Source organism: Numenius arquata, chromosome 6 (assembly GCF_964106895.1).
Source record: "Numenius arquata chromosome 6, bNumArq3.hap1.1, whole genome shotgun sequence".
Classification (NCBI taxonomy): Eukaryota; Metazoa; Chordata; class Aves; order Charadriiformes; family Scolopacidae; genus Numenius; species Numenius arquata.
In genome coordinates, this window is record NC_133581.1 from 43,817,928 (window position 1) to 43,832,617 (window position 14,690).

General features: G+C 35.4%; 1 protein-coding gene across 1 annotated transcript in view; it reads right to left on the reverse strand.

Moving 5' to 3' along the window:
• The window catches only part of TTBK2 (tau tubulin kinase 2), a 67,360-nt gene extending 54,896 nt beyond the window's left edge, over window positions 1–12,464 (reverse strand). The window contains exons 1-3 of the mRNA XM_074149007.1: window positions 12,396–12,464; window positions 6,388–6,535; window positions 862–935 (exon numbers count right to left, since the gene is read on the reverse strand). Of these exons, the coding sequence (XP_074005108.1) occupies window positions 862–935; window positions 6,388–6,535; window positions 12,396–12,464 (291 nt within the window). The remainder of the gene's footprint in view (window positions 1–861; window positions 936–6,387; window positions 6,536–12,395) is intronic.
• Window positions 12,465–14,690: the final 2,226 nt, after the last annotated feature.

Here is a 14,690-nt window from a genome sequence, read left to right on the forward strand (position 1 = left end):
CTGAGTATCTCCAACATTAAATTTAGAATCTATTTTTGAAAATATGAACCTCAGTATCTTTCTACTCCTAAATAAGATGGACCAAACTAATCTCTATTAGAAGACTAATACATATGCTATTAGTTAATGTTATCTCTGTGTCACAGCTGAAAAAAAGGCTACTGAGAAAATGTTCACAAAAGACTTCTTTACGCTTACCTCTTTAAGGAAAAGTAAATAGTTTATTTAATTATACAGTATATCTTAGATGACTTAACCAAACACGTGAAAAATATACTATGCAAGAAATGCGCCCCCATGACATCACAGAACTGTTGGTCTGTCAAAATAACATATGACCAACAGTAGGAACTACAGTGCACTTCTTTTTCCGGTATTCATATTCAGCAAGATGGTAAAGGACAATAAACCCATAACTTTAATTGCTAATCACCCATTTTACTCCCTTTTCACCGGAACAAGTCTTTCAGTAAAGTGACGTGTTTTCTTTTACTTGCAAAGGGTATTTTTTCACTTTCACCAAAAAAGCCAACAAAAATGCAGAGACTAATATATTATATTTTAGACTATCTTCAAGTGAAGACTTCAAAGGAATGTGAATTATCACAGTTCACTCCTTCAGCAGTCAGGTCTTTCTGAGGATGCAAACTCTCTCCTTTCTGAGAGAATTACGGAAAGGATATTGAAGGATAAGGATATAAAAACATGCTCAATTTAGGTTTGCTCACTACTACATGTTCATGATCTTTGTTGGCTTTTTTTAATTTGTCATCCTCTTAAATTTTACTGGTATTTTCATATATGCTTGTCTAATAAACCAAAACACACAAGCAAACTTTGAGCTCCCTTTGATACACTGACCTGCAACTGCATGACCACATAGTTAAATCTGTCATTCCTTCCACATCCAATGAATCTACAGACATGATCTTTTCCTGGGGAAAAAGAAGCAAATTAGTCAATAATAATGAAATTCTGTGGTTTATTCCTTTAAATAGCTAGCAAATTACTGGCAGAGATAGTTAATATTTCTTTAGAGATCTTTAACAAACTTAGTTCCCCAATCCCACAGTTCAACAGCTGCAAAACCAATGTCAGTTCTGCTCCCAAAAGTATGCACAGCCCTACCTCAGCTATCACCCTTCCCTAAGAAAACATGCATGGCAACATGCCTAAATGTCCACAAATTTGAGGCATTTTGGATTGGGAAAAGGTTATTTTCTTGCTGATGGCTTGTTATAGACAATATTCCTAGTGACTATTCCTCTTTTTCTATAGGCTGCAGCTGCTGCAATGAAAGAAAACAGTAGTAGTTACCTGCAGGTCATGTTTTGTATTTAAAAAGTGTAGAAAATGTAATTCAACTAATCCGATTTATGAATATCTTTTTCTAGAATATGATCTTTGCTGTTTAGCTACAAAAGACAAATTCAGCTCAGGTACACTGAAGCAAAGATAAAAAAACTCTAGTAGTTAAAAAAAAAAAAATCACAGTTTGGTTTAAGCCAATTTTCTTTAAAGCCTGTGGAGGACAAGAGGGCTGGTCAAAAATAATCTCCTCGTTATCCTGCAGCTGTAAGTCAAAGCTTAAGATTCTCCAGGTATAGAAAAAGGCAAGCTAAAGACTGCAGTAGGTAAACAGAAAGGAAACTCACCCTCATTGTCATTTTGGCATCTGTGTTCATCGACTTGGAGACAACCTGGGACCCCTTATGAACCCACTCTATGACACAACAGGGTGCTCTAGGGTTTAAGTCCCTCAGGCCATTTACCTTCCTTTCTGAAACCACGGAAGCTACAGCCAAGAGAAAGCTGATGGTCGCAAGTGGCTTCTAAAGCTGTGTGAAATTTGTGTCACCTAAGGTTTCTTTCATGAATTTCTTTACCCTTAGGATTACCTGAGTGTCATAAATTGGAAAAAAAAAAGTGATAGGAGAAAAGCAATTAAAAAATTCAAAAAACCATTACTGCTTTCAAAACACCATTCCCACCAGCTACAGATCTGGGAGGACTTTTTGTTACTACTGCACTCACAGCTCCATCAGACCCCTAGAACTTGGCCCTACAGCTTCTGAACATTTTCACTGCACTTGACAGAAGAGCAGTTGCTTGTTTATTGCTTCCTCAGGAAGCTCCCTGCCACAGAGAATTAAAACAGATAGGCCCATTTAAACAAAGAAAATGGCACAGCGTTCATCAAAATAATTTAATATAAAAGAATTATTTTTAAAGAAATATCTACAACTTCTACAAATACATAAGCACTAAGCTTTTCCTCCAATTTTTCCTTCCATCCATTTGTTTAAGTAAGACAGGCAATATTACAGACAGTATAATTTTATGAAGAAAAAGCATTTGCGGCAAATTTGTCAAGATGAAATTTTGAATATTCATTGCTGCAGTTTCCAGTTAATGAAGTCTCATCTCAAATATTTATGATTCATTTTACAGCCACAGTGGGTATTGCTGAGGGAACATCTTCAGAGAAACATTAGTCAGATTTCATCTGACAAATTCAGTAAATGTCCAAAACTCGGTTTGGTCAGAGAAACGCCATTTTAACTGAAACAGCAACTCCAGTTGTGTGGTAAATTCTCCAGAAATGAATTTTTATGAAAATCTGGGGAAATGGGAAAGGACAGAAGTAGGGCCTGTACACCTTATTCAAATAGTATGATCCTCTGCCACTCCAATGTGGCTATTCACACCTACTACACCTTTGCAGATACCTTCAGTTCCTTTTCCCTCAGCAAGAAAACAGTATTTTCTCACACCTGTGAGCCACACGGCTGGGGAGCAGGTGGAGAAGATGACAATAACAGGCTTCAACGAACAACTACGCCCTTGGAAAGCTTCCTAGGGAGGGTATCAAGCGTACATGCCATTCCCCAGGCTGCAGTTTATCACTGTAGCTGGCTTTTCAGCCTACACCAGACAGAACCCATCACTGAATTATGGTAGAGAGCTGTAAATGAGTGAGGGAGAAGTCTGTAAGGTTGTGTGAGACAGAAACCAACTGAGTGAGTCTTACTCTCACCGAGTGAGATGTGATAAATCTGTCTTCTCCCATCTGACTGTGGGAACAGATGGCCCAACAACATGATTAAACAAAACAACCATCTGTTGCAGCAGATTTCTTTAAAAAAAAAAAAAGAAAAAAGAAAAATAAAAAAAAACAGTTTAAAGAGTTAAACAGTATTCTGACAACAATAATTAGGAGATAGCATTGTTGGCAGGTAAAAAAAAATTAAAAAAAATAAAAATCAAAGATGCAATTGATGACTAAGCTGTCATAAATGGTCATACCAGTAAACATGTTCCTCCTTCATAATTAAGACTGAAGTTGTACTAGTCACATATTTAAGTGTGTTTTGTGAGATCAGGGTCTTAAAAGAGCTTCTTTGAAGTTTTTCATTATTCACTGTAGTGCATACCTACAGAATTATGGCTTGTTTCACCCCCACAATGAATGACCACAGTCTTTTAATTTTTAAAATTCCTGAAATTAAAAATAATAAAAAATAGTACATCCCTGCACTTCTGCCACCAGCTATTCTCATTTCAGTTTCACAGTCTCTGTGAAATAAGATTCTAATTCAGAAACACTCGAAAGCATATTTATAACCTTGAGAATGTGCCTAGCTCTAGTAAAGACTGGAAGAGCTGTTTTGCTGGATTGAGACATATTACACCTGTTTATTTAATTATTTCCTAAAAGCCTGTTTCTTTGTAATTTTCCCAGAAATTGTGCATGATAATAAACTTTTTAAAAAATAAAACAAACAGATCCACACATGAAGAGAATTCTGAATGACGCTGTCAGCTCACTCTCTCTCATTACATGCTATTCATAGGTCAAACTTTCCAAATATTTGCAAGAAAAAGGACTTTCATGACAATTAAATTCCTTCCTCTGATTTATGTCCAAGGTAACTAGAACACCTTGAAAGTAAAAGAACATAAGCCCTCTGAGAAAAGGATAGCAATTATATACATACATATATATATATACACACACATGCCAAAAAGGGATAGAACAAGACAAAAGTTGGTCTCAGAGGATGTATGCTATTAGAAGGTTGTTACAAAAATAACCTAAAAGTACTGTTTACAATTTCACCTGCTCTGAATCTGTATGAAAAAAACTTGTCAAAAATAAGAAAAGTTTCTACATGGTAAATTTTACTAAAAAATATTTTTCAAGAAGCAATGACAAAATTGTTTACTACTCCCCGTTTTTATCCATTTTTCTTATTTTTTTTTCTCTGCATCAAATTTTTAGTTCTTGCATACTGAAAACTTGGGAAGGTAGAAAAATTAATGGGAATGGCTTATAGGAGCCAAGATTTTATGTAAAACATAAAATGGTCTCTACCATAGTCTTATTTAATGAAAATCCTTTAAGTATGGATAAAAACATATGCATGTAAAAATAGTTACATATCTGTGCAAACTATAAATCTCAATATACGCAAAAGGTTCATCCTTGACCAATCTCTTACTGTAGTCACTTTCCTGATCATCTAGAACATCCCTTAGCTAAGACCAGAGCAGTTACACTGTAGCGTGGAATTGGACAGCAATGACAAAAGGTCGCCTCTAGTGTTACTATCATGAAATCACCGACTTTTTTTTCTTTCTATTTTTTAAACCGTACAAGGGAATAATACGAGATAAAAAATAAGGAATAATATTTAGATTGTTTTCTCATAAGGGAGATTGTCAAAAGACCTCCTTCTAAAGATCTCATACAAAATCAGGGTTTCAGTTATACAAAAACTTCTATTTATTGTTTTCTCAGAGAAACAATATTGAGAAAATAAATAACTGAAAGATCTTTATTTGGATTATTTGCCTTAAAGCATCTGTTTTCAGGTGTTTCTGTTCTTTTCATCTAGACAGGATTTCCCATGATTCACTATACGTAAATTCACAGTAGAAAGTTATAAGGCACTCCAGTTATACAGTCATATATAAGGTTATGTTTTTATAAATACATTGGCATTGTAGTGCTACCAAATTCCAGTGTTTTATTTCAGTTTTTACTGTTTTCCTTATTACTTTAGCTACTTCACCTACATCATTTTAAAGACTCTGGGTATGTTAAAAATAGAATCAAGCTCATGTGCGCAGAAAAAAAAAAAAAAAAAACTTGTGAAAAAATTCTCAGCATTTAAAAACCCAGGAGTTATAGAGTATTTGTTTCTTCAAAACTCATTATCTTTAAGATAATTTATTGCAAGAATCCTCACAAATGGTTTCTAAATTTACAATTGGCAATACTGAAATCCACTATTCATCACTGGACTAGAAACTCTAAAATTCAAAGGCGGCTAATATGCAGTCCCTGAATCTCCTTGCTCGACTATATGAATACTAGAGGTTGTTGTGAAATTCTTTAAAAATATATAAACATGGGAACAGTTTGTTAACATTATACCATGTGACATGCTTGCCCCCTTAAATCTATAGAGGCTGTCAATTTCTGCTGCAATGTGACCTTTACAGCAGATTAGGCAGCACCGTATGTCATGAAGATTTTGTTATATTCAAACTAAGAGTTTGGAAAAATGGGGCTGCTGACAGGGACAGATGTATTAGTCAAAATCTTCCAGATTCGAAATAATTTTTCTAAAGAAAAAAGTCACCCTTTAAACTTTCTTTTTATAATCTCATGTTGTGAAAAGCAATGAAGGGAGGCCATTGCATATTTCCGTGTATTGACACTAAAGTATTTAAAGGTACATCAAAAGTGACTACTCAAAACCGTGATTCTAAATGGTCAGGACCTGAACCCTAAAAGTATTTCAGGACTCTACACAGCCATAATTTTTTTTTCTACAAGTTACAGTATTTTAAAGTTGGTTTTTTGTTTGTTTGTGTGGGTTTTTTTAAATGTTTCCCATTTCAACATTAGAATTTATTCTTGGCAATACTTGCAAGGCAAAGAAATACAAATATTCTTATTTTGCATGGTACATGAAGGACTCGCAAATATTCAATGCTAGATAGTACAGAAAAAAAGAGACCATCTTGAAGAGGAAATAAGAAGCTAACAACAACAACAACAACAACGGCCAGAGCAAAAAAGTAAGGACAAGATATGGATGCAGAATAAACAACAGTTGAGCATAGGTTTTGCAAAAAAAAATTTAATTTTTTTGTTGTTCTTTTTATTTTCATGTCAACCTGTTTCAAAGAAAAGGTTTGTCGTAGCAAAACTTTCAGAAGCTGAAAGAGCTTCTATTCCACTTCTAATAACCATTTAGCAATAACCTGCAGAATACAGGAATACTTACTCAAACTATGACTAAATAGAGATTATAATGATTTTTTAAGAAGACACACTGACATTCTACTTCTGGCATACCCAGGGTACAGCCCTACCTTGCAATTTCTTCAACACAGCTACTTCCATTTTCAGCACTTGCTTTGGTTGCTGAGCTGATTCGACCTTCAGTGCAACATTTTCCCGAGTAAGCAAATCCAGTGCATCGTAAATTTCTCCAAATCCTCCACCACCTATTTTCCTCAACTATATCGAGAAAAAAAGAAAGAACAAAAACAGATTTAGAAGAGGGGAGAAGAAAAGAAAGGAAACAAATCATCAATACTTCTTTGTACTATCGGCCATACTGCAAATGCTGTTGTATTACTAATATATTTTAAAATAACATAATCATATCCTTCCAAAGAGCTACTGAATAATCTACAAAGGTACGGTTACAGCTTGATAGAGTATCCTAGGAATACAAGTTAATACACCTGAATCTCCATCTGCACTACATTTCCTGTATTTAATATAATAGAAGAATGCACTAGCATTCCCAGCATGAATCTGACCCAAGTCAGCGTGCTGAATAAAGTCTTTCCTCGGTCACATACTACCCAGAGATCTTCAAATACAAATGCACAGTCACATTTTTAAAATATTCCATCTTTTTCTTTTTTCAGAAATATGCACGCTGAATACTAAAGGTGTATAAGTTCTTGGGCTTACCGAAAAGAGGCAGCATTTTCTATTACATGCAGTGACTTAGACACAACAGCTAAATCATAAATGATAAGAAATGGCTAAGATTACCTTTGAATATATATTTTAAATGTTATGCATATGTACTTATGGTTCACCAATACCACTCATTAACAGACATACTAAAGAAACTCGCACCACTGAAAGTTTCATCTGTGTTAGAAAGAGGGAAAAAGAATGCTCCTGGCATGTTAATTAGTTTGAACTACATTCAGAGCAAATATTAATAGTTGTGTTTTCACTCTGCTTCAAATGTTCACAGGGAACAGGGACTTGTCTGGCTTTCAGTACCAAAAACATCAATGTTATTTCACTTAATGCTTTCACATGGATATCTCCCCTGTAGCTACCATCCTAAAGCTGATAGAAAGATAAAAGGAGACAAAAAGAAAGTACCCTAAGAAACACACAGTATTGTATTTTTGCTATATTTTACCTTGAAAGAACTGACATAGTTTTCTAAATGTCATTTGAAAACATACAGTTGCTAAGGTTATGTGGCTAGACTGTATTAAACGTCATCTAAACATTCTGGGGATCTAGAGATCAGCAATATGCTGACCTATCTTCAGATTCTGAAAATAAATCTAACGTCTCCTAATCCAGACAATCACCCACCTGACTGAGAAGAAAACAATTTCTAAAATAGCCTAAGAATAAGGAAGAAGTTAATAGATAAAATACTCATATTGTTTGCTTGCATTTTTCAAGTCACATCACATGCAATTTTTATTCTGTACGATTACAACAATACTGAGTATTTCACCATGCACTGTCTGCCCTGAAGACCTTTTACCATCACAAGCAACTGCTATTTCAATAGTCTTAAGATGAGAAAAATATGGTCCAAGACACACAGCATTATCTCATTACTCACTTCTGGCCAATTCATTGCCATTTTTAAAAAGGTGCATAGGATAGACAGCACACCGCACTTTCAGACCTACAGAACCAACCCACCTAAATATCTGCTTCTGGCGTAACACCTCTTAACTGCAAATGCACACGTTCGCTTCTCTCTAAAAAGCACTGTAGCTGTTGGCAAACGCAATTTCCTCTTCTCCACATACTGTCTCTGAAGCTGCATGACATGCACGCTACCAACACAGGCCTAAACCTCTTACTCTTAACCTGCACATTTCAAGAACTTTATTAAGTTCCAGTACAGAGTATCACAAATCCTAAATAAGAAGTCTTTGCCTTCGGACATGACCTGTTTAAGGTACTATTCAGGTAAGAATCCAGGGTTAACTTTGAAAGAATGGCAAATCATAAGAAATAGAAACCTTTCAAGCTTGACGAAATACTCAGTATAACTTGGCTACATTCAGATGAATTTAATATATGCAGAGTGTTAGTACTTACAGAAAGGAAAGAGATCTGGCATCTAAATATTGCAAAAAATAGCAAGTTTTAATATGATTTTTTTTTTTTTGGTGATTTTTTTTTTTTTAAAGAGTATGTGTGTATCTATGTATAGCTCTCAAAGATGTAGTTTCGTGACTAATTTGGCCATTTTAATCCTGCACTTTTCCGTTCCACCTCTTGGTCTGGTAATGCCATTATCTTGCCTGAGCTCTGAGCTGTTAACAGGGTTCCAACAGTTAAACACAGACATTGATCTGACTGTAGTTTTCAGCACAAGCACATAAATTTTCAGCACAGTACAAGCACAACAGAGACAGTGAGAATGAATGGTGAAAAGGGCGAGAAGGGAAAAGGAAAGAGGTGACACAGCCATCCTCACCCCTGTACAAACTTATGACAGTTTATCATGTAACTTCATTCACCAGCTTTGAGAATCAGCCAGACTGAGAAAGACTGCCTCTGAAAGGTTGGGGTTTTTTTCTGCTTGTGTGCTTAAAAAAATTTAGAACAAAAAAAAACCCCAAAACAAAACCAAACACACCACCACACTAATAAAATAAACAGATCAATTTCTATCCTCAGATAAAGTACACCAGAATCATTAACATACATCCAATAATGACGTCAGTCAATAATTCCAGGCACAAATTAGCCTCTCTTTGATTGCAGAAAAAATATTTTCCACGTCCTTCATCACTGGGTCACACACCGCATTCAGCAAGGAGCCCACATTTTCCTTGGTCATCGCCTTGCTGCCAAGGTCCCTGTGGAAGCCTCTCTCGTTGCTTTTCACATCCCTCACCAGTTGCAACAGCCAGCTGAGCTCTGCCTTTCCTCTATTCATCCCAACACACAAAGGCAATGTCTCCATATTAATCTTGGGCAGCCCATCCCTGTTTCCACCTTCTGTTTTCTTGCATTTTGCCTTTGAGTTCAGACAGGAGCTGACTGTTCAATCATGCCGGCCTCCTGCCAGATCTGCTCAACATCTCTTACCTTGACAAGGACCTCGTTTGCCCTCGTTTACACAGTGCACCACATTCTCCCATTTTGTACATTAGTTACAAGCTTCTCTTCTTTCCATTCAGCATCTCACACCCCAAACTCATTCTCTCCTTTCTCTCTTCCACTACTATCTCTTTGTATGCTTCGAGTCTAAAGCATACAATTTCCAAAATGTTTTATCTCGATACTTTTTGCTTACGCTGCATATTGAATGACATTCTTAAACCCACCTAAAAACAATTCTCATTACAATCAAGGCTCTTCCAAGTCAGGATTGTAATAAACAAGAGAGTCATATGAGAACAAGTCATATGAAGAGAGGCTGAGGGAACTGGGCATGTTTAGTTTGGAGAAGAGGAGGCTGAGGGGAGACCTCATTGCCTTCTACAACTCCCTGAAAGGAGGGTGTAGAGAGGTGGGTGTTGGCCTCTTCTCCCAAGGGAATAATGACAGGACCAGAGGAAATGGTCTAAAGTTGCGGCAGGGGAGGATTAGGTTAGATATTAGGAAGAATTACTTTACTGAGAGAGTGGTCAGGCACTGGAACAGCCTGCCCAGGGAGGTGGTGGAGTCGCCATCGCTGGAGGTATTTAAGAAGCGTGTAGACATGGCACTTCAGGGCATGCTCTAGTGCCCAAGATTGTTGGTTTGTGTCTGTCTGTGGGTGGGTGTGGTGTGTGGCTGTGGGTGTTTGTTTTGGTTCTGTTTTGGTGTTTGGTGGTGGTTTTTTTGTTTTTGTTTTTGTTTTTTTTGTTGGTTGGACTCAATGATCTCAAAGGTCCCTTCCACCCTTCCAACCAAGAAGATTCTGTGATTCTGTGAAATGTTTCAAAGGCAAAAAAAGAGGGACAAGAAAAGGCATCGACAGAGGGTAACAGCAAATGCTAATAGATACAGAGACCAGTAGAGAGGGAGGGTGTCACTAGGGAAAAATTTTTTATAATGTCTTTTCTATGCTTACTTTTCAAAATAGAATCACCCTAAAGAACATCTAGGCTAAAATTAAATCTAATTGAGCATAGTTTTTTAAAATGGTTGTGTCCACAAAATCCAGGTATATTTTCATGATTACAAAGACCAAGGTCATGAACAGCAAAAATTCCAAAAACTGCATTTCAGCTGCAAATCTTCACATGACTTCCGGAATGTGTACTTTTTTTTTTTCTCAAACTGGTTACGAAAAAATAAGCTCATGCAATCATACCACAGAGCCACTCTTCAATGGGGAAAAACCCCCAGGATATTGGGAGACTTGCACAAGGAACAATCAGAAGTGCTACTGATAATTAGGGACTCGTCACCAAAACTTGAAAGTCTACTGGTTTATGCCACCTCATCTTTCTACACAAGGAATTTTTAAATGCTCTACTGCTTCAAGAACACTAGCAAAAGATTTCAATACTTATAACCTCACAGAAAAGTATTACGTTAATGTATATGTGTAAAGCATTAAGGAATTTCTAAAAATGCATGCTGTTTTCTTCCACTAGCAGACTGTCCTATGAAATCCTGAATTCAGAAAGAAGTGTATCACCTTTGATGCCATCAAGAAATCCATAATGTTTGCTACAGAAATTAAGAAATTGAAGAGTTACTCACAATATTTGGCACTCATCTATCTGTAATACTTGATTTGGAAAACATACAAGTTAAAATGTATAATCACATGAGATGAACAGCAGCCTACTCTAAAAATATTCCACAAGACACAGATCTGTGATCATCACTCTTCATTACACAGGAAAGAAAATAAACCTGAATAAAACAGGACTACTGTTGCACATATCAGTCAACTGAGTAGTTTTGTGGATAGCCATATATTAGTATATTGTTAACTATTTATAATGCTATTTTATTCTATTTGATCTGATTCAAGACTATGCTTTCAGTTTTAACTTCACTGCAATACTGAGATGCAATACGAGAAACTATTTTAAAAATACACTCTCAAGATAGCTGTTTAGGTTCTATTTACACAAAAGGAAATATAAAGGTTCCCTCACAAAGCTAGTATCAACTTCCTGCATTTTTAAATGAAGGATAGGATATAAGATAGTTGAAATTGTTTTCTTTATATAAAATTGAAATGAATTATGAATCTGTATCTTCTATGTTCTGTCTCATAGTTTAAATAAAATACCAAAATATGGGAGCAATACAAAGCGAAGACGGTGCAAAAAAAAGGATCCATTCACAGCTTAACTGAACACACAGAGACACCCAAAATGTTCTATTACAAAGTGGCTTTTTTTTTTCCTTTTTGGCTTCCTGTCTTTTTTTCTTAATCTCGAAAAAATCCACAAGCAAAAAAAAATCTAAAGTGATCAGGGAATGGAGAAGGAACTACGAGAACACAGCCTGTTTTTCCAAGCAAAAATAGTTTCAAATGGATACTTTTTCCCTCTAGGCGTAAATCAAGGATACAAAGACCAAAAGGGAACAGAGCTATTTATGGTAAAGCAAATACTGGCACACAATGAAATGGATGCAAATCAGCCAGGAATAAATCTATGCTACAAAATATAACAAACAAAAATAATTTCTAATTGGAAGAGCAGCAAAGCCCTGAAAGACCTTCCTACAAGAAGTAACAAATCTCACAATCTGACAAGTTTCAAAAGGGTGCCTGACTGATTTCCAAAACAGACTGACATAATCACTGGTTGATCGGATTCAATATACTAACAGGACTCTTCCTGTTGTGCTATGAACAGTCACTAAGTCAGGATTTGAAAGCTTTCCTAGGTCCTTACCAGGAAAAAAACCCACCTTAAATCCGTATCACTTCTTCTTAAAGTAGAATAAAAGCACTTCTTCTTAAAGTAGAATAAAAGAAACAAGTGGTTTTAAAGTCCTTTCACCCTTTAACATAAGTATTAAGCAAAATACATCTCACAAGAATTTTGAAAAGATTTCAAAGCGCAAACTATTTCTTTTCAAAAACATGTTTTAAAAAAAAAAAAAAAGAATTGCAAGAAGGCATACTCACCACCTTCCATCTTTCTTTGACCAAGATTCCCACACTAAGGATGTCAGGTTGCTCCCCTCCTCCACTCATTGCAACCTCCGGACGTTATGGAGCTGCTATGCAAAGTCTAGGTCAGTAGAAACCATCCAGACCCCAGGAGTGGCTTCCATTTAACCAGTGACTGCAGAAACAGAGCAGAACATGGGATCTTAATGATTAACAGAATAACATGAAATACAGAAAAAGCTGTGTTTCTCACCTAGCACCTTAACTACTTGTTTGTATCCCACAGTGACTTATGTTGAAATTCTAGCCAAAGTACTTCCAGTACAGAAGGAAATTCAAGTATATTCTTCCTTATTTTTTTCACCTGCTCTCTCTCAAACCTCCAAGCCCAATCTCCAAATAGTACTAATGAATACAAACATTTTCAGAGTTATATTCTGCAGTCAGTTTTGAATTGCATTAAATCATAATTACTTTTAAATTTAATTTTAGGAACAACAACTTTTAAAATGTAATTAATAATTAACTAAATAATTGGTTAAGTAATTAGTAGTAATACATAAGAAGATTAAAGCAATATTAACCAAAAAAATTATAAAATTAGATAGTTAAATCGGAATTGTAATTTCATTTATTGCACTGCATACGGACTATTCCACATTTTATATGTTTCACATAGCTAGGATTGTTTATGATTAAATAAGTTTAAAGTACAGTTTTGTTGGCTTATGTCAGGGTACAAAAGCTAAAGGGAAAAAAAACTTGTCTTGGGTAATTCTATCAGTTTAATTTTTTAATTTTCTGGCTTTAGGCAACCATCTCTAAATCGAATTTTATACAGCAATATAAAAATTTGTCTTTTAGAGATTGATCCATGCATAATGGTTCCCATCAGCAACTACTACAACCAATTAAAAGCTTATTTCATTTGTTTGAAGCTTTTCTAGAATTGTGCTTATTTGTTACACTGGTATAATTACACAAGTGTAACTCTTTGTGCAAACTGTCTAATCCAATAATAAGACTCTTCTAAAGTGTTTTTGCTTTGGGTTTATTACTATCACTTCCAAAATAGCATAAACTAAAAGTTAAAAAAAATTTTTTCTCCCTGAATCAACACACAAATGGTATGCAAAATCAGTACAGCCATTCTGATTTAAATTAACAGTATGCCCTTCTATGAGGATAAATGCCAAGTTTACTACTGGGACTAAAGTATGCTTTTAAAAAACAACCTGCTGCTTAAACAACCTGGCTTTTGAGACAGAAGTTTCTTTGACGTGACAGTAACTGTGGGGTTTTTTCATATTACTTCATATTTATTTTTTGCATTTCATTTATGCCTTTCTTGCTTCAATTGTAAATTCTGACATTTAAACCGACTCCAAACAAAGCAGATCCCTCTGGAGAAAAATTTATCTGGATTAGTTGAAGATCTAAATTTATACCAAATTAGAGTAGATTACATCCCTGCAAAGGGTGTTCATTCAGAATATGTAGCCTGAATTGGTTTAATTCAAACAAATGAAGGGAAACCAAATTAAGATTGCATATTCTGAGCAAGAGCATCCAGCCTGCAATTTAATCAAGTTGAACTAAACCAATTTAAATTCTACCGGTGCTGGTAAATTCTCCCCTGCAGATAAGGTCAAAATTCTAAAGAGAACTGTAGTCATTTATGTGAACACCCTTAACATTACCAACTACTGACCATAATTACTGGCCTTTCTAACCAAATTATCATAACATAGTCAGGTACTAAGTAAGTCAAAGAGAAAATGAAATGGCACTAATGAAAGGAAAAAGGTCTATTTCCAAAACTACTTGCTTACAACACGTACAGTGATTTTCCCATTTGCTCAAACCTTTGCTTCCCCTTCCATCACCCACCAGTTACATGAAGTAAGTGATGGCCTTCACTAAGTAATGTTTACTCCTATATTGGGACTTCAAAGGCTTTTTTTTCTGACACCTGTTTAAAAAAAACAGTAACAGAGAAAGTATTTATCTCACCAGAGCTAAATCTAAAATTGGCAAGTATGATTTTTGCTAAATCTTTCAAACATGAGCAAAATCCACCACCTGTAGGAAAAGTAAATGATTTATTAAAGCAAGGAAATGACATCAGTGGGTTTAAAGTTTTTTGTTAATATTGCTATCAGCCTTGACCTCATACCTGATTTGATACTTTTATTTTAAATATATTTTACATTACAATTTATAGTCACAGCTCTGAGAGACATTTCTGAGAGCTATTCATTCATGGATTCTTAAGCATACTAGGAGAGCATCAGTAACTGGCCCAGAATG